This window comes from Anarhichas minor, unplaced genomic scaffold, assembly GCF_050575085.1.
Source record: "Anarhichas minor isolate MPS153535 unplaced genomic scaffold, ASM5057508v1 ptg000058l, whole genome shotgun sequence".
Lineage (NCBI taxonomy): Eukaryota > Metazoa > Chordata > Actinopteri > Perciformes > Anarhichadidae > Anarhichas > Anarhichas minor.
The window spans coordinates 10,990,779-11,016,626 of NW_027466504.1; the positions used below are offsets into that span (position 1 = coordinate 10,990,779).

General features: G+C 40.4%; 1 protein-coding gene across 1 annotated transcript in view; it reads left to right on the forward strand.

Annotated features, from left to right (window-relative positions):
• Window positions 1-3,474: 3,474 nt before the first annotated feature.
• The window catches only part of slc35f3b (solute carrier family 35 member F3b), a 44,078-nt gene continuing 21,704 nt past the window's right edge, over window positions 3,475-25,848 (forward strand). The window contains exons 1-2 of the mRNA XM_076077389.1: window positions 3,475-3,572; window positions 4,543-4,757. Coding sequence (XP_075933504.1) covers window positions 3,475-3,572; window positions 4,543-4,757 — 313 coding nt within the window. The remainder of the gene's footprint in view (window positions 3,573-4,542; window positions 4,758-25,848) is intronic.

The window sequence follows — 25,848 nt, forward strand, 5'->3', positions numbered from 1 at the left end:
CAGAGGAACAGATGTGTCCCTTTGGATTATAACAATAAATACAAAAGTCACTAATTAAATGCAGAGTAATGACTTTAAAATGTTTACAAAACCTCGAATTACTTAAATACATACACAGTGATGAATGTGACTTTTTTTTACTGGCTTAGAGTTTCACTTCTCCCCCTGCATCGGCCAATCAGCAGAGGCCTGTTGTACTGTTTCCAGGCTGAGGGCTGCATTAAATATTGATGGTGAGAAGAGAAAGGATTTACACCACACTTATTTAAAGTGTATGAAACTGGACACAGGAGGTTAAGAGAAATAATGGAAGTGAGGTTAATAAAACACAGGCTTTTGGCTAAGCACTGAAGTGTATACATGTTGTTGAGAATACAGGAAAGAGCTAAAGGGGAGGTTGTGATGAAGGATAACATCTCGATTCCCACTCTTTCACCGATTTTGCCACGACTATGATTTCCATAAGTAACCTGGAGCCTTTGCAGTTTAAATTCCCTTTACATTCTAGAAATGTATGAACCATCATATGCTGAGGGGAAAACTGTCGACTTTTGTGTATTATTGTTTTTCCAATTTCACAGCATGAGAGCTCCCTTGAGAAATGTGCCTCATGAAAATGGACCATTTTCACAGAGGACATTTTGTTATGTTGGTAGGGAAAGCACAGACAAGTATTTCTATGCCCTTTATCAGGACCACAGGCTGGTAATATTACCATCAAGATATGCTCATTTTTTCTCATTATAAAATTACACTATTCATTTATACTGTGGAACAAATAATGCATTTCATTTTATTTTACTTTTCATTAAAAAGTAACATATACATTATCATTACCAATAGACATTCAACATGCCAGTGAGCCAGCTTACACCATTCCAAAGACCTAACATATTACTATTATTAGTGACTCCTGTGTTTGACAGGTCACCATATCTTGCTGTGAGAAACGTCTGAAGTTCTTTTTCACAACAGCAATGTTGACGTGTCGCAGCAGTAACAGCACCGGTGTAACTAGTAACTTTAATAACAGCTGCATTCTATTCAGGTGAGCCAGTTCCACGAACCAAGTGGTGCATGCTGACTCACTGGAATGACTGGGACACGGGATGGAACTGAGTCACTGTTAACCTCACACTGTTTGCTTTGAAAAAGAACCATTGGACCCGTATTCATTGAAATTTACCGATCATTTGAAAACGTTAACGGCTGGCCACTCAGTTGTTATTTTCGTCAGTTTCTTGTGTATTGTGTGTGAAGCCTCTCCACGGTGTTCATTTTATGTTTCTTGGCCTTGAGCATTGACTTTCACCTCATCTCTGATTCTAATTTAGAAAGGAGAGCAGTGCCCCGTAGATTGGGCCACCAATTAAATCGCTATTAGAGGACTGCTGAGGTGGAAGATGGTGTGCTGGACGGCAGTGGAAGACTTCGATATATCAGCACTCCTTTTATATTAACTGTTTTGATATTCATGGGCTGTGTCTCAGAGGGAAGGTGTGCACATTATTTAATCTAAAGCAGAAGGTCGAACAGTGAGAATTGATTTGGCTGAGCTGTTCAAGTTGAGAGGTGCATTATGCAAAATGAACCTGATCCTCTCTTCGCTATGGCTGCCGATAGGAGGTGTTGACCCGTCTATTGATAACTAGACTTCACTTTTTTTTTGCGTGAGTAAGCACAGACCCCACCACCACCACTCACACCTAGACACAAACACTGTGTGGACGTGAAAGCTGTGGCTGGTCATTGATCCATGCGAAACCTGTCTACCAAAAACAATCACTGTACTTTTGCTGCTCTCTGCAGTCAGGAGCTCACAGAATGTTGACGCAATGCAGCCAGTGGACCATGGACCTGGGACCTTTGGGCAACACTACCCCATCCATCTAAGGTAGAGCCCCACTATTCCTCATTGTTATAATTGCATGTACCGTTTCGGTTAATCTAGGGGCAGGAGTTCATCTAAACTTTTCCAAATTTAAGGAAACATTTGCATGCAATTTAGCGCATCTTAAGCTCCATTGGTTTTACGATCAATAGTTCTTTGTATTATCTCAGAGACTTTTAAAAACCTATTACTTGTTATGTTATTGTTGCACAGTTCACAACGCTCAAGACAAAGACACTTACTTAATTTTATTTTCCAGGTAGATATAATCACGACCAGTGAACATAATTCCCTCATTACTGGAAGCATTGCTCTGATTGGATGCAATCAACCATATCCCTGTAATTGTCTTTGATTCTGAGGAATTAAATAGAAACAACATGTCTACTGTTTCATTTCTACCTCTGTTCACCCAGACTTTTGAAATACAGGCCCTACTATCATCTCAAAATGTTGGTGGACTCCTTAGGTAGTAGACTGTGAATAATAGATCGAAGGAGAACCCAGTGGGCTGTGAATTTAAAAAAAAATCTATAGTTGCTGGAAAAAATTGTCTGGTAACAGTACAGCTGAAAAACATCTTAAACAGCCTGGGCTTGACCAGTCAATACATCTGTGATATTCCGCACAACAAGGAAAATCCATTCTTTCTCATCCACACACCACAGCTACCTAAAATGAAAAGTAACAACAACAACAAAAATGTGACTAAGATAATACGACTGACATAAAAGGATTAGGGCAAAATTAAACTGATGTCAAAAGAGGAGCTTTATTGTTTGACAGAGGCCAGTATATTCAAGATAATTGTGCCTCACATTCACATCTCCTTTTTAGCTTGATAGTCTTTTGAATACCACCCAGAACAGTTACTGTTCTAAGACACAACTAATTGGCACTATCAGATAAAAAAATAAAACACCTACTTCATACTTCAAAGTAAGGTTATGTGTGCGTTTAAAAAAAAATCTTGAGCCGGGGAGACTCGCTGCGCCTGTCTGAATGTGACAGTTTGAAGGAAAAGAACAAGAAAAAGAGCTCATTTTCAAAGTATGACAGCTGCCAATTGGTGTCTGCTCTATGAGTCACTGATAATACTCTTTGAGTCACAAAGCTTTAGCTCAGCGAGGGTGGGAGCTGAGATCAGTTTAGAGGCAGATACTGTATGTGCAAATTGAGATTCAAGGGCCACCAGGGGTCTTTGTGAGGTAAATTCAGAAGAAAGTGTAACTATTGGACGTCTCATGTGTATATGTTTGTATAATTTACCGGTACTGACGTGATACCCCAGGTTAAAATGATTGCATCTGGTACAATTCATTCTCTGTATTTCAGATTTACACATAATGATAATTCCACTTAGTCCGGTAGATGGCGCTGTTGCAGTGGCTCCAGGACCCAGCAGCAGCATTCAGAGCAAAGCGCACCCTTCTGATGTAGAAACAGTCTGTACTGTAGTGGCCAGGCAGGCATATGTGTTTGTGGGGGTGAGAAGGAGCAGGACGATGGTACTTGTCTCCGTCAGCCTTGGTGAGGATTTAGCTGTTTTACAGTATAGCTGCCCTGCTTAGTGGCCTTAAAGGATGTACGGTGATGGAGAGGGCACAGTGTGGGACCGGGTTGTGCGGCCCCACCGGGACTGCATGTGCTACCTTGGACCTCCTACTACTTTGATGCCCATGTAAGACATTTCAACTTTTACAAATGCATCGCAGCCGAACGACAGGAGGCAGCGCCACACCTGTTGCCCACTTGATCACATAGGTGCATTGGTAAAGTAAATGGACTTCTGACAGAGGTGTTAACATATCCAGTATAGCTGGAGAGTGTTCTCTTTGAATTTGATTGATGTGTAAAATTCGACTGCTGCTTGAATTTTTGGCGGATTGATTGTAATTCTGTTTAAAAAAAGAAAAGAAAAAGACGTTACGGGGGGGGGGGGGGGGGGGCGGGGTTATCTGAGTAGGTCAGCAAATCATGTTTTTGCTTTCACATGTTGACGGCTTCTGACGGCCTGAGAGGCAGATCAGCACTCTTTGTCAGGTGTGTCGCAATGGAGCTTTATTTGTGCAACATTCTATCATTCAATCATAGTTTTTTTACATTTAATATTTTTTACTCTGCTATTTTTATTGTAGGATTAATAAAATATCTATCTATCTATCTATCTATTCGCTTTCGTTTTGTCTCACCTGCTGGACATAAAGTAGCCTATTTATCTCTGATACATTATATTCAGGCTACTGTACAGCCTGTAGGCTGCATGCAGTTTGTGCTCCAGTGCCTTCATGAAGTCATCTCAAGAAATCACTCGTGATCGATTCGTTCGTTTCAGCCGCCTATACGCCTATAGTAGGAGTTGCACAGTGCATTGTAGCCTATACAACAGTTGCAGAAGCAATCACTTCCGCTTAGTGTCTTTCACAGTGTTGTCGTGAGGACCAGTGAAGGATGATGATTTACAAGAGAGGAGCTGCAGGGGCCCATAACGCCTCTGTGGAACATAGCTACTACACTTACTTTCCTGCTTTAGCCAATAAAACCCCTTGTCTTATCAAGTTATAGTCAACTTTTACAGGCTCCCCTTCCTTTTTCTGAGTGCTCTCACTTCTGTCTTGTAACACCGGCCACCCCTTGTTCTCTCTTCCCAGCGGGATGCGCAAGTCGCCCGACGTGAGCCCCAGAAGGCTTTCGGACATCAGCCCTCAGCTCAGACAGCTCAAGTACCTGGTGGTGGACGAGGCCATCAAAGAGGACCTCAAGTCCTCGCGCTCAGTTGAGGACATCAACAGCGCGTCCATAGAAGAGCGAATACTGCGAATCACCGGCTATTATGGATATCAGCCCTGGAATGCAAGCTACAACAGTGAGTCACTTTGCATGCATGGAGCTGTTGACTTCTGTGGCTGTGGTACATGCTGCACGTAGTGATCATGAGTAGTCTGTTTATGCACTGTGGGCCCACACAACCAGACTATTGTCACATCTGACACAGACACTCAGATAACATAAGAGTATACGGGTGACTGTGATGTAATAAAAAAAAGCTTGACGTGTGTGCTTTAACTGCCATGTTGACACGGAGCTGGAGTTAGAGGACGGGGAACACCGGTTCACCAGCTGCATGTGAGAGTATAACATGTAGTGCTATACACTAGGAAAGCATTTGCTGGTTTGACATTGTGACTGTGAGAGTTCACAGGATAAGTTTAAAGGCAGTGTGATGTGTCCTTCTTGAATCCACCAGTTCTTTCATTCCATCCCTTTCATCCTCATCCTTTACATCAACCAGAATTTGGTGTTAAAACAAAGTGCATGTGCTGGTGTGCCACGCACATGAACAAGAGAGCTTGTACACAAACATAATGCTATACATATGGTGTCACTGTGATCATCATTGTTTCCACAGAGTATGAATTTGCACATTGAGAATTGGCTGCTAAAGCATCAGTGTTGCTGGCGGTTGCTTCAGACAGTGGAGCTAATGTTTGTCGAGCTTGGAGCCAGACAACAGTGGGAATGTTGCTCGGAGCGCTTGATTCTTTGGAGAGAAAAGAAGTTGTCAAAGTAGCTTTTATTTTCCTCTCTCGTTTCGTTTCTCTGCATCATCTGCGCTGCTGATGGATTACAGTCTTGCTTCACTTGCTCTGTGTCTTCATCGTGCTGTGGTGGTGTCGGGACAAAGCGCAGTCTTAACAACTGTCAGTCTTCTGTGCATTTGTCTGTTACTCAGTGGGACTTTGCTGGTTGATGAGCATTAGTTGGTAGCTGGTGGAACGTTTTGTAAATTTCATGTGAGAGACTGCAATATTAAACAGCTGCAAGGCTACTTTAAAATTCATAGGCCTATACCTAACATCTGAAAACTGCAGACTTCACAAGACAGCTGCTGTTCAGATCTGAATTTGTCTTTACTTCTTTCGTAACTACTGGTGCTGTGTCAAGGCTAAGGATAGTCAAATACAGTGGATCATTCGACAAAGGCCTGATTGAATACAGGGATGACTAAAGATTGAAAGATATCTATTCCTGTTACAAGTAGAGAGATTCATATTTATTTTAATTTGATGTAATATACGTTGGCTGCCAAAGCAACTGTAGTTAAATACACTTACAATATTTTATGTCCTTTGATAGACGTAAGACGTGCTTTATATTTTACACACCGAACTGTTATTAAAGGAGCTGCATATTGAGAAGTTTTTCATTAAAGTATAGTTGGCCAAATAACATCTTATCAGTTCAATGGATCCATATATATTGCTGATGTTTATTGATGTAAGCAGTAGTAAATAGATTTGCCATTTAGTCTAATTTTGATAAGTTGTGGAAAAACAAATGGCAAGTTGCTTGCTCGAGTGTTTTTATGAAATTGAATGAAAGTTATGAAGTGTCCACTTCATGGTAAATGAGATGACTAGTGGGTTTAATTTCACAACACAATGATGATGTTGACAGAAGAAATCCCTGAAAAAAAGCAGCCACTACTTTAGTCATATAGTGTAGTCTCTCCCCTGAAACAGCATTTTGATGACAGCAGTAGTAGAGCAATTATAAGATTTCATGATGAGTTGCACTGTTGCGTCAGACATATTCCTGCGTGCGTGGCCGTCATGGGGATTATTACTTCGCCATTAATTAGTGTTTCATTTTGCCTTTCAGGAAAAGTTATTGGTTCATTCAGCTTTCTTTTTGTATTTTTTGCAAACCAAACGTAAAAAAACGTAAAATCTTCCAAATCCACACAGTTGTCATTTCATTCTGGACCCCCCCCCTACAGTAGTTGGAGAACAGAATCAACCCGCAACCTCCTCCGGCACACACAACCGGAGTACTCAGGACGCACTGGCAACTAGAAAGCAATGGCTAACGGCTGAAGAGTGGAGGGCTGACGCTGAAGGCAGCCAATTTCAAAAGAGGTGGGAGGCTGAGTGCTTCTCAGTACGGTGCAAACAGATGCCTGTTTGTTTCATTAACCAACAACCTTTCCAAATTAGCCCATGTGTGCTTTTTCACAGCAGTAAGCAGAGTGAAAGAGAAAGTGGAGCGAGTAGTATGCCATGACTCAGGCTGAGAATGAAAGTTGGCTGTGTGACTTAATAGGTCGTCTGAATATGAGACTGCAGGCATCACAAACATGTGGGACGCTGTTATAGCCCTCTCAACATATAACTGCATGTGTAACGGGGCCAAATGCTACATGAAAACCTTGCTCATATCACATCTGCCCGGGAGTCTCTTCCCCTTGAGTAAAGTCAAAGCAGAATTGATGTATTCGATATATGTGGACTATACTGCAGGTTTGTCCCTTTTATCCCAGGATGCCACAGCCCTTTATTCAGGCTGTGTTGAGCATGTTTGGACCCAGCTATGTACGCGCTAAGCTGGCTACATACCATGTACCTGTAATGTCTTCTGTTTGAATCTTGTCTCAGACTTAGAGATAGAGCGCAGACTGTATGTAAATAGTCACCGTGACGTCACCCATTGGTTTTGAAGCCTTGAGTTTGGCATTTTGGGCGTCACCATCTTGTTTTATTTCAACCAGCGTTGAGGGTGAGGCTAAGTACAACCGAACGCTGAATTCTTAGCCAACAAAAATGTTAAAATCAACTTTCACAAACTGAAAGTTGTGTTTAAGGCATTTCTGCATTGGCTTCACTTTTCAGAACCAGAGGATCCCACAGCTTTCCCATTCTTCCTGTTGATGCCTTTGCATCTTACTGCCCGTGTCCTCAGTTTTTCGGTTCAGAAGCGGATTAAAACTTCATTCTGAGTACTTTACCCTGTTGGTTGTGCATCCAACCAAACAGCCCCTTTTAGGCATTTTTCTGTTTGGTACCAGACGAAAGTGACAAGGAGGTACCTTTACACAATATAAAGTCAATAGAGAGTAATTAATAGTTTTTCCCTCCGGTTTGGGCGGGACTTAATTGCGCTATATCTCTATGTCTCTCCTCTCTATCCACTGCATTCGATTGATAAACACAAAAATACACAACATTCCAGTAATCAATTCTATTCTCAGTGCAGATCAACAAATTATCACATGGACCCTACCTAGAGAAAAACACTTACTCCAAATGGTGGTATATGGCGGGATTGATGTCTGCATCAAAGAAAAGGTCAATGGTTACTGAAGAAATGTTACCGGAGAGAGATAATATATATTATTCATAAAGAAAACCACTTTTCACTGATTTTGACTTAAGATTCAGTATTCTTCTATTCTTCTATTCCTGCAAACATATGGCGTACGATTTGTACTTTCTAGGTTCAAACATAAGAGCAGAGACCCGTATTCACTAGTCAGCTTTGACATAAAGTGGCAGAGCAATGGTACAATCAGTGCTGCAGAAATTCTGACATATTATCTAATTTATTGGAGGATTACTTGTGCTGAATTCAAACAAAATGTCATCCAAATACACCAACTCACATCATGATTATTAAAACATAAATGAATGACCTCTTTGCAGACAGATTAGAAGTTTGCCTGAACAGAAATTGAATTTGATATCACTGCTCCAGTTTATCTACTTAGCGATACAAGGGAACTCTATTCAGGAAAAGTGGAAAGTAAAAACCTATTTTTAAACTGAGAGTGTCATCACTTTCCCTTTTGCATGAGGATTCCTTCAGGACAAAAGACACAGTTTTAGCTGATACCATTTACATGTACAATAATTCTGAATTGAATGTTTTTTGGCATTATATTTTATTTATTTGTTCTTATTTTATATTCCCTTCAGTTATCTTACTGGGTAATGGATTAGGCCTTTCCTTTGCCTGGGAAGTTGTCCCTTTAGGTTTATGAAGTTCCACTTAGAAGTGAAACGTTTGTCAGACAAACAGACTCTGTTCTTTTCCTAATTTACCCTCTGGTGCAAATTTAGAGCTTCAAGAGGCATGAAATGAGGTTGGATTATATTTTGAGCTCAGGGTTTGAGGATGGTGAGATGCAACAGTGGAGCAGGTTGGAGAGAGCCTATGTACGCATGTATTCACTGCTGGCAGCAACAGGACAGCTGGAAGGGATGGACAAGGTATGGGCCGACTGTGATAATGACAGCTTTCAACTCAGCTTGAGTCAAGGAGAAAGACGGGAATAGTTATGCAGGTACACCCAGCTGTTTACGGATAAATCCAGCTTGCATACCGGCAGGATTGCAAACTCAAACTCAAAGAACAAGAGCCTCTTCTCTAAATCTGCATTTACACCAGTGTCTAACAATTAATAAGTAAAAACATACCAGTTTCTCCATCAACAAAAAATGCAAAGAAGAAGTTGCAATGTGAGTGAAGGGTACCGCCCATACTGCTTTCATTACTGTAGCTCTCTTTGAAGTCTAATCCACAGCCGAGGGGGAAAAGGCACTCTGGGAAATGTAGTCAATCACAACGTCAAATAAAAGCTAGTCCCAGACTGATGATCTATGACATCATAAGTGGGTGAAGTTCTCTTTAAAAATAGCCTTGTCGGTATTTACACAATGGTGCATAATAGCAGAACAGTACTGGCATTTTCATTGTTAATTTGTCACAGCCACACAGAGATCAGTGCATTGATTCAGTGACTATAAGAACATTTGTTTGATCCTTTTTGCTCTCTGTGTTCATTGTGTCTATTAGACTGAAAGTGAAACCTCTCCATCCTTGATCGGCTTCCTCTGCATCTGTTGCAATAATTCAAGCCCAGGGAACATGCACGCACAGAACAGGAGCGAGTCTTGCCATGTAGGCTGATGTGCGGTCAAGGGTGCAAGATCATCTTTGTATGTAAACACAGTCAGTGTTACACTCACATTTGCACGTGTTCACAAAGCAAAAATAAATGGAGACGACAACAGTAGAGCATTTAGGTAAACAATTTATTACCTTGCAGGGTTGCATGTCTGTAATAATCTTCTTTAATTATGCATACAGGAGGACTCAAGCATCATGGTATATTTAGTATTTAATGTAAATGGATTATATGACCATATGGTGCTAGCATCTGACGTGTTCAGACATACAGTCCTTGTCCACTGTTATCCTTTGATAACGGTGGAGTCTTGCCGTTACCAAGGAACTGAGTCATTGTCTCTGCAGGAGTATGAATACTGAACTGAACCAGCTCTCAGTCTCAGTCGACCACAAAGGGACTGGAAAACAGCAATGAAAGGAACAAGCACATCATTTAGTGCAAGATGACCTTGGTTTTTGGGCTTATCCTAATTTAAAACAAATCAAGTATATATTCAGTGAAGTACCGAGCAAATTGGCCCTGGAATTATAGATGAAAACATGTCTACGGTTGGAGCGTCTTGAAAAACACAGTCAGAAACAGTCAGTTACTGTATTAGCACCCAAATCACAGCCATGTCTGACTCCAACCGGTCGTTGAATAATTTCCCCATTGTTTCAAAAACACTGTTTGAGCTGAACATTTCTAGTGTTCTGCCAAAGTGCTGCAAGCAAGGCTTTGCTGAGCTCAGGCTTTTTTACCGTCTCCAGTACAGTAGAAACAGCTTCTGTTGCGTAACATCACATCTATAATTGAGAAGAATGCATCGATCATCAGACACCTGCTCCTGAAGTCCTGCTTCTGCCCAGTGGACTTCAGGAGCTGCGAATCAGCTATACCACCTTGAAGAAGAAAAACCTCCAGTCTTGTCTCTTTCAGATGCTCGTCTTTAATCTCAGTGTCCTCCAAAGGGGTGCAGAGAACCGTGGAGAGAGGGGCAGTTGCAGAGGAGCAAATGAGACCGCAAATTCAGTGCAAAACAGTATTGTGGAAAAACATACCGTCTTAGTTCAGAGTTGGATATTTCTTATTTCTTTGCTATTTCTTGCACAGGGACACTTTGCTTGATGGAGACAACTATTTTGTATGCATAAACTTGTGGGGCATCTGTATACCTTGTGTAATAACCGAGACAACTGGTTGCCTCAGCTTGAAATCATTCGTGCTTGTGTTTCCCAGAATTAACCCTGAAGACAATAACCCTAAGTGAATCATGGCTGTGTAGTTCTATGTCCTCAGCGCTCACTCTTCCTTGTAAGGAACATCCTGCCAGTTTAATGCCAAATCCTGTCCTGCCGTCATCCCTCTCTCCTCCTCACTCCTTTTATCTGCTGTTAATTAGAAGTTGTGAAGTGAAGACTCCTACCTCAGCGTAATTAATCCAGAGTCTGCTGTTGGCCACACACAGCACACCATTGTCTGCTGTTGGCCACAGAAGAGCGGTGCTTGGAAACAGGGAGGGCAAAGTGTAAATGGTGTTGTGCAAGCAATTAGGAGGCTTATGTGGACATCTTGATGGGAGAGGATGAGTATTGATGGCAGCTTGAAGCACTGATACACAAACACAAGCCTTTTGTCAACTGCTATTAACTCATCTTGCATAAGTGTGAGACTTAAGCATCATTTTGTGTTCACTTGTTCTGCTTTTACCTGATTTTACCCCTCGCCACTTACATTTTCACATGTAGGCCCTTAGAAAAATATAAGCTTCCTTTACATTTTCTGCCAGATTTGCATATCCCACGACACACTAAGCTCCTGTATTGATATTCCCTCTCATATTCCCAGAGCAATATGCAGTGTTGGTGCATGACCGACAGCTGACCTGCTTACTGCATCAAGGCCTGAGATGCTCTAGAATCTAACATCAACACTACCCAACACTTGTCCGTCGATTACAGTAAGAGCCGTTGGATTAGAGAACTGCAGCAGCAGCAAGAAAACAAAAGACAGTAGATAGGCACACAAGTTGTGAAGTGTCAATTAGTTTGATTTTTTTGCCCAATGTGACTTTCAAACCACTTTTGAACCATCACCGTATTTTAAACATCTTTTAAACTTAAAAATGCTCACAGTAAAATATGTAGAAATTTACATACATAGTCTTAGTAACACATCCACAGTTTCCACTTAAAGGACAAAGAAATCCACGTGACACAGGAAACAATGAATTTGTATTTATTGAGCAACAATGTAAATATAACATGAACAATGTTCTTTAAATACAGCTACAATGAAATACAAAATATATGGTTGAGGACAGTACAAACAATATCAACATCTCCCTTTCATTCCTTAAATGTCGTTGTCAAAGCCATCTAGCACAGAGGTCTCCAACCTTTTTTGCACCACGGACCGGTTTCATGTAAGACAATATTTTCACGGACCGGCCTTCAAGGTGTGGCGGAAAAACACGACGAAATAAAATGATACGATCGGCATGAAAACAAATATAAAATGCATAAATAAATACAACTCACAATAACGCTGAATCAGTGGGAGCCCTGAGCTTGTTTCTCTGCAACGAGACTGTCCCATCTGGGGGTAATGGGAGACAATGACACCCGAAGTGTGTTCCTTATGTCCAGTCTTATGTCCAGTCTGAAATGGAAGCAGGGTTTTCAGTGCTTTAGTGGCGACCTCAGGATATTCAGCCTTGATTTGAATCCAAAACACCAGCAAAGACGCACAAGGCCACAGTAAGAGATATTTTACCCCTCAGCAGCTCTCCTTGGTTGACTGTTTGCTTTTTTTCAGGTGTGAATGATTTCCCATAGATCCGTTATGTAAACAAAAATGTGGATGAAAAATATTGAAGTGCAGTTTCTTCAGCGGTATCTTCATATTTGCTACACAGACTTAAGAGCGGTGTTCAACTTCTCAGCTAACTCTCTGCAAGAAAGCACCTCCCAAAAAAAGTGGTACTATTTCTTGATGTAGGGGATCTGTTTCCTTGTAAGATGCTGATGGCGTACAGACAAGCTACTGTAAATGTGTGAAAGCGAGTTGCTTCTTTAGAGAGCCACACAAAGTCTAAACAGATCCGTCAGAGAAAGAGGGTGAGACTCAGAAGAGCAACAACAAAGAAGGCCAACTGGATGAATCTATTTCTAGATGAGAGAGAGCCTCACACTGCCTCTGTAGTATGTATAGGCTGTGACAGGCCAGCTAACTGGTGTCTCTTGCATGAGAAGAGTTATGACTGGTGAATGTTTGAAAAGATCTCTTTTGTGTGAAACTCAAATTCAAAGGGGAATAATCCTCACTGAAGACTTTGATGTTTCCGGCAAGTTTTTTTGTTTGTTTGTTTTTATGTGCTGGTTGAATTGATATTTCAACCATAATTAACGTAGATAGAAATCTGGAGTACCAGCTGATCGGTTTCACAAGTTCAAATCATAATGAGGGATTTGGTAAATTGAAATAGCTAGTTTTACGCAGATTTTAAATATTTGACTTGTTCAGAATGATGTAAATGATGAATTTGTGCAGCACACTGTTGTCTCGCGGAGTCTCTCAATTTCTCATTCCATCTCATAGATTATTGGTGAGCTCGGAGGAATGTCACTAATGACTGTGAGAGTATAAGCAGTTGATTTCCTTTGGAATCCAAAAGCTATAAGCGAGTGCATCCGACTATTAGTGAACAATAACACAGTGCAAGCACGGAAAACTCCCCAGATGATGAGTTTTCATGTGTGCTGACTGTAAGAGATCTGAAGTGCTTTAAAGTCTTGATGCACTACATTACAAAGTGCTGAAGATGATGAGTAGATTGTGACTTAAAAAGATGTTTTGTGTTCCTTCTCTCAATTACTCTTTGAAAGATTCTGTCAGGAAAACATTTTTGAGCAAGATACCACTTTACTTTGTCTTTGCAAACACAACTCAAAAGTAAAACTGCAATCTAGGTTTGATGAGCAATTAATATGTACAGTAAAAATGGAAATAATTTTCCCAAAGACCAAGGTCATCAAATGACTTGTTTTGTTTAACCAATAGTCCAATTTAGTCCAAACAGTCAGTCCAAAACACGAAGAAAATAAAAGACTTAAGCAGAAAATGATATCAATTATTTAATGATAAATGAATCTACCAATTATTTTCTTGATTAACTGGTTGTTTAGTCTATAAAATATCAGAAAATAATAGAAAAAAATGCCTGTTACCATTTCCTGAAGCGACACCTTCAAATGTTGCATTGTCCAACAAGGCTAAGAGTCACGCTAGCAGCTCTATGAGGCTGTACTTGAGCTAAATGCTAACCTCTGTATGCTAAACTGCGTACAGTGCTAATGCTACCATGTGAAGCATGTCATCATGCAAACATTTGATAATCAGTAAAAACCAATTGATCAGTTATCAAACGTGTTGCTACTGATTGACGAATAAATGACTTGACTAAATCGTTCATCTCCACTTGACTTAGAGATAATTCATTGATTATTGAAATGGTTCAAGATCAGTCATGTGTACAGACTGTTTGTTCCATCACCTAAAACAGAAATTACTGTTGAGACTTAGGTTTTTACTTCTCTGTACTTTTGAAGAGAATGAAACATTTCTGTAAGGTTTGTTTTAGTGCAAAGTTTTGTTTTCCAGTTTCTTCGTACAGCTGAAGAAGAAGAAGAATAAAGTCCCTCTTCATTTTGCACTGGCTTCATCTGAAAGTTTTGGTCCTCAGACAGACCCAGAATATTTTCTGTGAGAAACGCTCTTGTCCTAAATACGAGTATTTCATTTAAGTCGTAAAAGGTCCGTGATGGGGCTACAGTCAGCCTGTGATAGCCAAGGGAGCGAGTCTTCCCCATGCATGTCACTACAAGTCATTATTATAACTCCCAGCCCTTAGTGTACAAAGCATTCAACGTGGGGTCGGGAAATCAGGCAATTAAGGGAGCTGTGGACATGGATGAGAGCCGACAGCCAATGGGGGAGTGCAGAAGGAGCCAGGAAAGCTTGAACCTCCTCTTCCCCTCAGGGAGCTGACTGGTCCACATCCCTCAGCCCACTGTGTGCAAAGAACAACCACTTAATCACAATGCTTATTCAAATCAAGCCAATGCACACGCCTCCATTTGCCCAAGTACTTACTATGCACAATCACTCCACGCTTAAAGGATAGCACTCTGACAGAACTGTTTATGATTGGAAATTGTGTCAAGCATTTAAAAGCTTTGATTGAGTGTGTTTTGTTTCCACTGACTGCCAATATATTAGTATAATTAATGACTTTAATACAGGTTATTGAGTTCATCATACTGTCTACTGTAAAAAAGAGTTTTTAAGTTTCTTTATGCTCTCAGCTTGTAAAGGCTAATTTTACAAGTGCTGCAAATATTCTCAAACATCAATCCCTTTCCACACTGTGAATTCTGGGTAATTACTGTGGAGAATGGAGCGTGATTGCAGGTGACATTTGTCACACATGTTGTTTACTCCACACTTACAATGAGGAGACTTCCCCATAATGGGAAGCAGCCTCATTGGAATAAAAAAAAAAGCCTCATTTTTGCCAATTCCATCACCAGCTTATCAAGAAAATATAGCTCTCCCAAAAACCCTAAAATCACAATGCTGTGTATTTACAGCCTTGGGAACGCAAGGGCATCAAGTTCTATTTTTATCCAACACTGATGGCTCGCATTTTGCCTGGGTGCTCTCACTGTTTGAGATTGGACTGCAGATGTGGAGATGGAGGAGAGAAAGAGGGAATTTTTTACTACTGACACGCACACACACACACACACACACACACACACACACACACACACACACACACACACACACACACACACACACACACACTCCTGGCCTTTTGAAGGGCCTGCTGCTGTAAGTGGATGGAAAGATGGGTTCTCTAGTGATCAGAAACCAGTTTGATCAGTGTTGAAAGTGACCCGACTGGACTCGCCATCCACTCTGAACACTTCAAAGACAAAAACAGACAGATCTGAAGCTTGATACAGGGCAGGGTTCATTTTTTCTTTCTATTCGCCGTCAATAAACACCACTCCTCTTTCATATTGTTACTGCTGCAACTGCCAACTGTATTTAACCACTAGTGTTTTTGTTCTGGTGTTTCAACCTATTCCCTAGCTTTGAATTATTTACCACAAAAGGCAGTCCTACGCCCAGTGTTTGTCAGTCTGCCAACCTCAATTATGATCAAGCAAAATGATTCATATCACCAAATCTCTGCATAATTGATGTGTGGAGTCTCGGGTGTATTATTTTACTGTTTTTCGACGGTCTCATTTGTGCTCCGGATGTTCACTGTCGTGTCAGCAGTCTCCATGGCACCGTCTGGAAACAAGATGAATCCCTCATTTAAAAAGGTCCCATGACAGGGTGTGTTAGGCTGTTTTTGCAGGAGCAGGGAATAAAAGGTGGCAACAGGTCCTCTATTTACAACGTCCACAGCAGGATTCTGTGCCTAGTCACTGCTCAGGCTCAGATAATGTTCTTCTCATTTGTTGTTTAGGTGCTTTAATGACTAAGGATGAATGTTAGAGGTTTGATCCCCGGTGTGGCCGTACGTGTGGAAGCATCCTTCAGCAGCATAAATAACTCCTCACTCCTTCTGCAACCCTTTCATCAGCAGTAACATACTGGCTTTCCAGTGCAACATCCAAACTAGGAAGGAGGAGAAGAAGATTTCCCGCCCTAGGGATCAATAAAAGTATTCAGCCGAGCCGTGTTGAAATTCATGTTGCCGATTGCTATTTGTGTTAATTAAACTGCCTGGAGGTAAAATAACCTGCAGTGCACCAGTACATGAAAGCTGCCTCATACTGTGATACATTCAAACAAATCCCTGTGTATGCCTCAGACAATATATATACGTATATATCATGAATACAATGTCATTATTTTTTAGCTTACTCACACTGACAAATTAAAGGGAAAGGCTGGAAATAATCTATAAATATTTTTAACAACAACCTCACCCATGTAGAGACCAACACTATGAAATGATGCTACAGATGCTTACTTATCTGTGCCAGTGACCTCCATCGTTGTCAAAAAACATTGAAAAAATGTTATTACAACAAACCTATTTTGAGTAAATCCCACCCACGCTGTAAATACCAGAGAACCAAACAAGTATTAAACCGTGGCTGAGACTTACTCGTGTAACACTTGATAAGAAGTAACATTGCTCAGCTGATTTAGGAAATCATTTGGCCTTTCTAGAAAATTAAAGTACATGTCAGACCCGTTTTCAAAGTTGTAGATTTTCAGTCCAAAACAAGGTAGTTAGAAAGCATGAAGAGCCGGTCAAACACATTGTTGGTCCTTTCATGGGATTTGCTGGCGATAAGAAAAATCCAGAACAACGCCCATCTTATCTTTTAAATGCATTTTGTTTTTTTTACCAGTCCACCTTCAGTGTTACACAATGATTTGGTGTCTTTGGAATTTTGCCAACTGTTAAATATTCCTTTCAAACTTGCCTTTCAAAGTGCTTAAGCTGAAACCCCTTTAAAACAAATAACACTAATTGTATTCAACCTAAAATGGCCCACCTGTGTCGCAGTTTTTAAGTTATTTAAAGCTCAAATTACTTTCTATGGCAAGTGTCTATTTTTGGAAAACCAAATATACATGGCCGCTAACAAGAGTTGCTTTTTGCAGGTCACTCTGAATTCACTGTAACATTTTGTAACCTCACTATGAAGGATGTCCTTTGAAAAAACAACACATCAAAAACTTGAGCGAGTGCCTCACAGTGTGACCGAGCTCTAATAATGTCCTTAGAAAAGACACGAGAGACAAGAGAAAGTGAGACGTGATCACAAAGAGCCGCCATGGTTTTTGTTACTATTTCTCACCAGTGTGTGTTTGTGTGTGTGTGTGTGTGTGTAGTATATTGGTGTTTTCATGTAAACTCTTTCAGCACGGATGTGTGCTTCTAAATGTGTACGCCTGTTTTCATGTAAGTGCACTATACAGGTGTGTATATGGGTCACATCATCGCCATTACTGCTGTCCCACTTTCCGCTCCGTTGCAGCGCTGGTTTTTGATTTCTTGGTCACTTTTCATCCAAAACCCTGAGCAGGTGTCTTTGTGTCAGATTACAAGTGGTCACAGTGCCCCCTACAGGCACAATGGAGGCTCTGCAGAGTCTGCATAATGTTACCTCAAGACAGCATGTACGATTATCTCATATTTCCATTTTCATTTGGATCATACTGCTGTCAAAACACAGCTGCATAATATGTAAATAATATATATACATTTTGGGACTGTATGTATAAATGACTTGGTTTACTCGTCATAACTGAAACAAAATGCATCATCCAAGAGCCTACTTTCTTTACATTAGGACTATTTTATAGAAAGAAAAAAAACAACATTACAAAATATGGTAGAGCTTCATGCCCACACTTTGCAGGCTCAGGTAATACCCTCATATAATTGTGGAGTGGCGGAGAGAAGCTTTTGGAAACGGCGCACCATAATTACAGCAATTTGAATACCGTTAAGCACAACTAAGTGCAGTTTAAAGAGGAGCAGCTTCAGAAAAAAATAGCTGGGAGGCTTTTTTTTTCTGTTTTAGAACCACGGACAACTCTGAATATAAGAAATGCATTTAAATTGACCACTGGGCAGGTGCAAAATCGAAACCTAATTTATTAAACAGTACATTACATATATGCTAAACTTGAACTAAAGTTGTTATTTAGGCTATTTACCTGCCTCGTAAAAAATAAAATACTCATACTGTAGCTTGACAACAGAGGGAGCCAGCGCCCTTTATGGGAGAGAAACAAAATGTCTTTCTCTGTTGGGCATGAACTATCTCCTACTGAAACGTCTCTTTAAAGCATCTCTGCCCACGCATCCCACAGAGTACAGGGTCCTATACTGGACCACAGCCTCTAAGCCTGCCTGCACATGTGCACCACAAATTAAACTTGTACCCATCACACCTTGTGGCTCTGAAACAACCTTAATTGGAAAGTAGAAATGTGCCGCACGGGGGTCGATTCCTCTAGTGGGATATAAATTTAATGGAGAGACTCACTCCTCATGATTAAGCGTGGGCCATAGGGGTAGAGAGTGATTATAAGGGATATCACTTGGTACTACAACTTGACAGCATCTAATAGATGCTGCTGGACTTTATTAGCTGTGGTTGTAATTAAGAGGAAGTCCCACATTACTTGATTATACGTTCAGTCTTCCTCCTGGACAGCTCTGTGTTTTGTGGGTGAGATTACAAGCTCTCCGACTCATTTACACTTCTCTAACACAAGTTCCCAGTCAGACTTTTTATTTGTGTTAGTGGCAGCGGGCATATCACGTGGAAGAGTATGCTATGGAGAGTTGAAACAATAATAATAAGGGTGCCAGCTTCTGGAATGTGAATATTTTGCCCTGGGTTTTGGACTGTTCTTCTGAAAAAACAAGACATGTAAATATATATATATATATACATATACTGTATATATATAAACTTGAATATTTTCATTATTTTATAGACCAAATGAGTAATCCATTACTTGAGAAAGTCATAAGAATGAATAATTAAAATAATGGTTGGTTAAAGCCCTAAAGTAATCTATGTGTACTGATGACATCCAACAATTTTGTTAATCTTGTAGCATCTTCAGACTGACAACAAAGACATAAAAATATAGTTTGTTCCACTGTTCACTGTTTCTTTAATGGAATGATGGTCTGTTTGTTTTTCCAGTGTTCATCATGCATTGCCAACCACTGCGGACAACAACAACATCACTAGAACGTCTCATAGGGGAGACTATCAACGTTCGTAACATCTCATCAAATATAACTTCATGCTGCTCTTGTCATGGAGTGAATTTATATTACAATAATGCAGGAAGGTATTAATTTACCCCCAGACAACAGGGGGGTGCTTTGCAAAAGATAAATTAAAAATCCTTGTGATGAGTGACTCTTATGTGGAAACATCCGCCTCCATTATACGTTAATGATCCACTATTATGATTATCGCAGTTTTGGCATCAGTCACAGTATCGCAGCATTTTTAGAGTGTAAGGTTACACACGTAAGTGAAAGATCAATGTAAGTGTTGGCCACCATGTAGCTCTGTAATGTAACTAAAATGGGGGGAATGTTTTGGCAACTATGTTCTCCCTCCTACACCTCAGGGGAACCCGCCAAGGCCATTAATCCAATAAACTGCTGTTGGATGCAGTACCTTGACAGCCGCCTACCTCCACAGATGAGTTGTGTCTGCTCTGAAGATGTGTTAGGCCGAGGAAGAGGGAAAGTTCATTTGATTTGACCTTTCTGGTTGACCTTTCAAGCTGTTATTTAGGACTCCATGTCACCTACCCCCCCCCTTATCCTTTCTCACGCCTGGGGAGTTATTAAGTGTGAGGACAGCGAGACAGACTCCCCTTCACTTCCGTAATGAACCCTCAGCTCTGATGTTTACAGTCCCGCTACCTGTTTCCCATGCTAAGAAGGAGCCAGAAGTGACCTGGGCTGGAACAGTGGAGGAAGAGATGCTTCAGAGAAGATTAGAAATTCACATATTATTTTTTCAGAAAGAAGCAAACACTGAAATCCTCTTTTTAGTTGACTGAAAAGAGGATGCTGTCAATATTTGATATGAATTATAATCACCGCACCATTAATATTCATAGTAATATTAAAATTGATTGACCCATTTCATTTTCTGTGTACATAACCTCATCTGCTTTACTCATACTGCGAAACTTGATAATATCTGTTGATTTTAAAGCTGGGAAAAGTTTAGAAAAACTAGAACGTTATTGAAAGACCTTTGGTCTTATTCAGTCTACAAACCGATAGATAACGTCACGGTGACTAAGTCCACCTCTTATATACAGTATATGAGTCCATCCCATAGTTGTCTAGACGTTTCACTAGACATTTAAAAGTCACCATCATGGTGGTACAAGAAGAAAAGTCTGGGGATCATCAAAGTCTGTGGATTCCATCCTCTGGGGAACATGAATGGGCTGAAAAACTCAGCGACATTGCCATCCCTGGAGCCACACTGTTAGCACGGCTAATAGCATAGCAGCATTTTAACATATTCAATGTTTCAAGGTAAATACGTTGATGATATTTGTAACTCCCAGATAAATTATACCAGGAATTACACCACCTCCTTTATGGGCAGGCATGTTCTGCTCTCATGAAGTCTTGGCCAGGAGTGCAAGTGTCTCCAAACCTCTTTATTAGCTGAGTAAGGATCACATTGAGTAGATGTTATTGGTATTAGACGAGGAATTGATTTCTCTTAAATCAGGATTAGTCGTTTCATTGGATATGAAATGCCAATAACAAATATGTTAATGTTTTGGCAAAGAGGCAACTGCTACAGCGCAGACAGTCTGTACCAAAAAGCTGCTGTACACAAACTAAGCGGGGCCTGTTTACTCACATTGGCAGTATTGGTTAAATTATATCAGACTGCAATAAATCATTTACTCTTACACACACCTTTTAGCACTCAAAGTCAACCATCTTCCACGTTCAAATGCTTTGTGTAGTCTGATTTGCAGCTGAAGCACTTTTATGCTTAATCAATAGAATAGATTTCAGATGACCTCATTGTCCTCCTTTCCATCCGGCTCTGTAGGATTACAGCAAAGAGCTGATTTGTGAATGTGAAAAGGGGTGAACAAATGAAATAATGCATCAGGTAGATGGAACTATCCAGGCTGTATCCCCGGACGAAGTTGGTGTTAGAATTAAATCAAGAGTGCACATTCTTACACAGTCTATTTTTTTTTTGCAATATTGTTATCCATTAAACATAACTTTCCGTCTAGCACCACTAGCAGGTTAACGTTTTCACGTATCCAGTAGAATATCTCTATGAGATGGATTGGGAAAAAAAACGTGTCCAGGATAAAAAGGATAAATCCTTTTGACTTTAGTGATCCTCTGACATGTCTTCTAGCGCCATCACAAGGTTTTGAGTGGCTTGTGAGTAATTGTGAGCATACAGCATCGATTTTCAGATTTTCAAACAACAATATGTAACAGCAACATAGTGGTAACTTGAACTTGATACACTCATTTCCTATTATTCCATATATACAGTTATATATTCGTTTTATGCTTCTTGTTTCATACAAAAGATCCATATTCCCAGTTTCTATCAAAAGTAATTCCCTTAGTAATGTCCTGATGGCCGAATGGTAACAGCACGAACTGCAATGTCACCGGTTCAATTTCAGCAGGTGTGGTGACCCTTGTTCACCTTGTCATACCCCTGTCTCTCCCGGTTTCCAGTCTGCTTTTCTCAGCCATCCAATAAAGGTGAAATTGCCCAAAAGAACATTTCCTGAGCAATACTAAGCCATTACTGTTTCCCTGGAGGATCAGCCTCATACATACTGTATGTCTTGTTATAGCCTTTTTGCTGGCTACGAGGAAACATTTTCATAATGTATCTGTCTCTTTTGTATATAGCCGCCTAATTTTCCTCCATAGGTACCCAACAGCAACATTGTTCCGAATGCCGTATCCCCTCATGTTCCAGAACTCCATCTCTAATTTTGGTTGATTTCGACCATCAGTAGGAACATAATAGCAGCACTGATTGGTGCAGTTAAAGAACGTTTGACCTGGAAAACAGCTAATGTCACTCACTCAATATTCGGCATGAATAAACATTGAAGAAAAGCTTCTCTTCGGAGCGCACTAGTACATCCCTCTGTCTGTGCATAGAAGAGTTATCGCCTCTCGGATCTACTTCCATCGGTCTCTGGGTAGAAATACGGATGCAAAAGGCTGTGCCGATGCGGCGACCTTTTTACACTTCTTTATTGCTCACACACGCTTATCCCTATTCATATACAGTACGTGTGTTAGAAAGAGAGAGTCGTCATGTGGCGTCACAGAGCATGGACTGGTTTGATCCTCCTCCGTGTCACAGATAAAAGTATATGAGTCACTGACTGGGATCTTTTAATGATCTCACCCGCTCCACCTATTTCCACCCCCCTGTCTTTTCTATCAATAATAGCATGCGCACTCCAACTGAATCTTCTGACCATATAAGCTGAACATTGACATTTGTTTCAAGTGGCAGCTGCTGTGCCCAAATGGGACTCACTCACACACACAGACAGAAAAAAACGTGACATGTTCACCAAGACACACAATAAAATTCAAATCGGTGACGTGTTTATACTGTTTATCCATCAAACACCCTGGGCTGCTCTTTTAGTTTGTTCAAAGTGAGCTCTTGCACTTCATCAATTAGCTGAAATCCACTGTTCTTGACATTTACCCTTTTCAAAGCCAAACACAGGAGTGGGAAGCAATGGAAAATAGTAACGTATCCAGTGGATTTGGTTGCTGAGGGACGCCAGAGTGGGTGTGGGCAGAGTCTTTTTAGAGCTTCCTGTCCTAGTTAGGCAGGGCTTGAGTGTGAGGTAGAGTCTAAGCAGTGAATTATTCAGTGCAGCTTCCTTTAGGCATGCTCACATTCAGCTGTTTTTACACACACACGCACATGCAGACAGACACACTCGCATGTATGTCTTTAAAGACATTGATGTAGGGTCACAGGGACAGCACAGGCATTCGCAGATCAATACTGAGCAGTTCAATTTGCAACACCGACAGCGGTCTTCTATCCTCCGATGGATCATGTGTTTGTGTACGACGGCTCCTCAGGTGTAAAACACAAGTGACATGCAGAATGACATATTAAAGACACAGAGAGAGGATTTCAGGCCCAATGTCTTCTACCACAAAGTGAGCTGGACAGCTCTCAGTTTAAAAAGTATTATGAAGCTCGATGTGAAGCTTTAAATTGTCACTTCAGGTTTCAAAACCAATTTCTGCGGTTGTTAGAAAGACCTGACAGACAAGAGTCAAGAGGCAATGTGTTGCCAACGTCAACACTTACCAGTACAATTGGGACTGGGATGACTTTGGCAAAGTCAGAGACAGGACATGTAAAGGGTGATGTGAAAGTGAAAGCGATCAGGACTGTGACTCAGGTCAGTCAGTCAGCTGGGACTTAGGTCTCAATCACTCAACGAACCATAGCCGACAGGAAACTCTGAACAGCTTAGGTACTAATGTAGAGTCTGATCATGGCAGTAGTGAAGTAAAGCACAACAATAGAAGAGATGTATTTTGAGTTACAGGACAGTCTGTAGGACAGAAAAAGCAGGACGGGTGCATCTCTAATCTTTATGCGTCGATTTGCACTAAATTGCAAAACCTGACGATTAGAGTACACACACACAGACATGGTACACAGTAGAGTAATTCAGTCGTTGTCATGTTAATCTTACATACTTTTATCATGGTAATGAAAATAAAATGCGAATGATAATATGAGGTAAATATTCACTATAAATGGACTTAAATTTGAAGTTGCATTTTTCTTTTTTATCTCCCTACTGACCTTCATTCAATTCAACTTTCTTTTTGTATTATAAATCCCATTTCAAATCTGCATTTAATGTCCATATCCTCTTTGTTAAAAACAAAACACCCAACTGGGCAAAAAATACTATCCAACTATATCTGCTTGCAGAGAAACTGATTTTCGATTTGAATCTTGACCCTAACGTCACTGGATGGATTCTAGACTTTTTGACAGACCAGTCCGAATGTGTGGAAGAGCGAAGCTTGTTAGAAAGGACACCACCAAGCTTCACTCTTCCACTGGTTCAACTCAAGGAGGTGTCCTGTCTCCCCTCCTTTATATTATTTGCACAAACAGCTGTCAAAGTAAATAGCCGACCAGACACATTATAAAGCCGATGATTCTGTTATATCAAGCCTCCTGGAGGAGATGAACAAACTCATGCGCCAGTAGTCCACGAGTTTGTGTCATGTGTCAAAAACCAAGGACATGATCATTGAATTTAGGAAGTCGGCACCCGACCCAAAACTGACAGATATTGAGAGGAATAAAATTTACTTGGTGGAAAATCACAAGTTTTCGGTACTGTGTTTGAAACCAAACTAAAAGGTACATGCAATTTCTAAAAAGGTTCAACAACACCCGTACTCCTTGAGAAAAATTAACTCTTTCAATGTGTGCACTGCTATGTTGACTCTGTTCAACAGAAGAATTTGATTGAGTCTGTTCCGTCTTTCTGTATTGTGGGTGTGCTTTGCGAACCTGAATTTGGCCAATAGGCTTGGCCAGCTTGTCAAAGTGGCCAGCAAAGTTATTGGGCTAAGTCAGCTGTGGCAGGTCCTAAAGGAAGGCCAAGGACATATTGGACTGCCCTGAGTTCGAGCTACTACCTTCAGGCTGTGGATACACCGTTCCTGCTCAGAGGACAAAAAGATACAATGTATCTGTTGTTTAAACACCAATTAGTAGCCTGAATGTGAACAATGCACGTAAAGCATTCTGCATTCAGACGTTTTTTGCACTTAATTTGAAGTGATTTCGCCTTTGTAGTGTTTGCTCCTGTGACTTGTAAAGATTATTGCATTATGTCATTATGTTTTCATAAAGAATATATACCTGGCTGCAACCAAATTTACCCTGGTGGGATAATTAAGTTTTACTTGACCGTGAAGACATTTTCAGAAGCTTGTCTTTAACTCTGTAAACCACACGTTAATTATTCTTCACAATTTCTGAGTATCTTCCTCACTGGACCTCCAATAAAAGACCCGACCTGCAATTACAAACAGGCTAATAGTCCCTGAACTGCTTGATATTTCATGAATGTTTCTCTTATGTTGTATCATACTCAATAATATAACATCATTAAAGTATGCCCTGACTCAATGCAAAAACTTATAAAAACATATTGAAAATAATAATAGTTACGCTCTAGTTTAAATGACACCATTTTCGAATAATATTAGAATTTAAGTTGTTCTTACAAAATATACTAAGCATATACAAATATCAGACAGAAAAGTATAATTCAGCTTACCCAATATTGAGTAAGCAATAATATACACAATAAACATTAAACCTACACAAATTACTCTCTCAGTAAGGCAAAGTTGTAGGTTTTTTGTGCAAACACAGTTAACTCAAGCATTTTGACACACTCTAATAGCAGTATTAGTAAAACATAAGAACTACAAATTAGAAGAAATCCACGTTTTTTCTCTTTTAGTAACATGGTGCATAGTTCTAAGAAACGTACATTTTAAACATACACATTTCTCTTTCGACTCTTGACATTCGCAAACCAC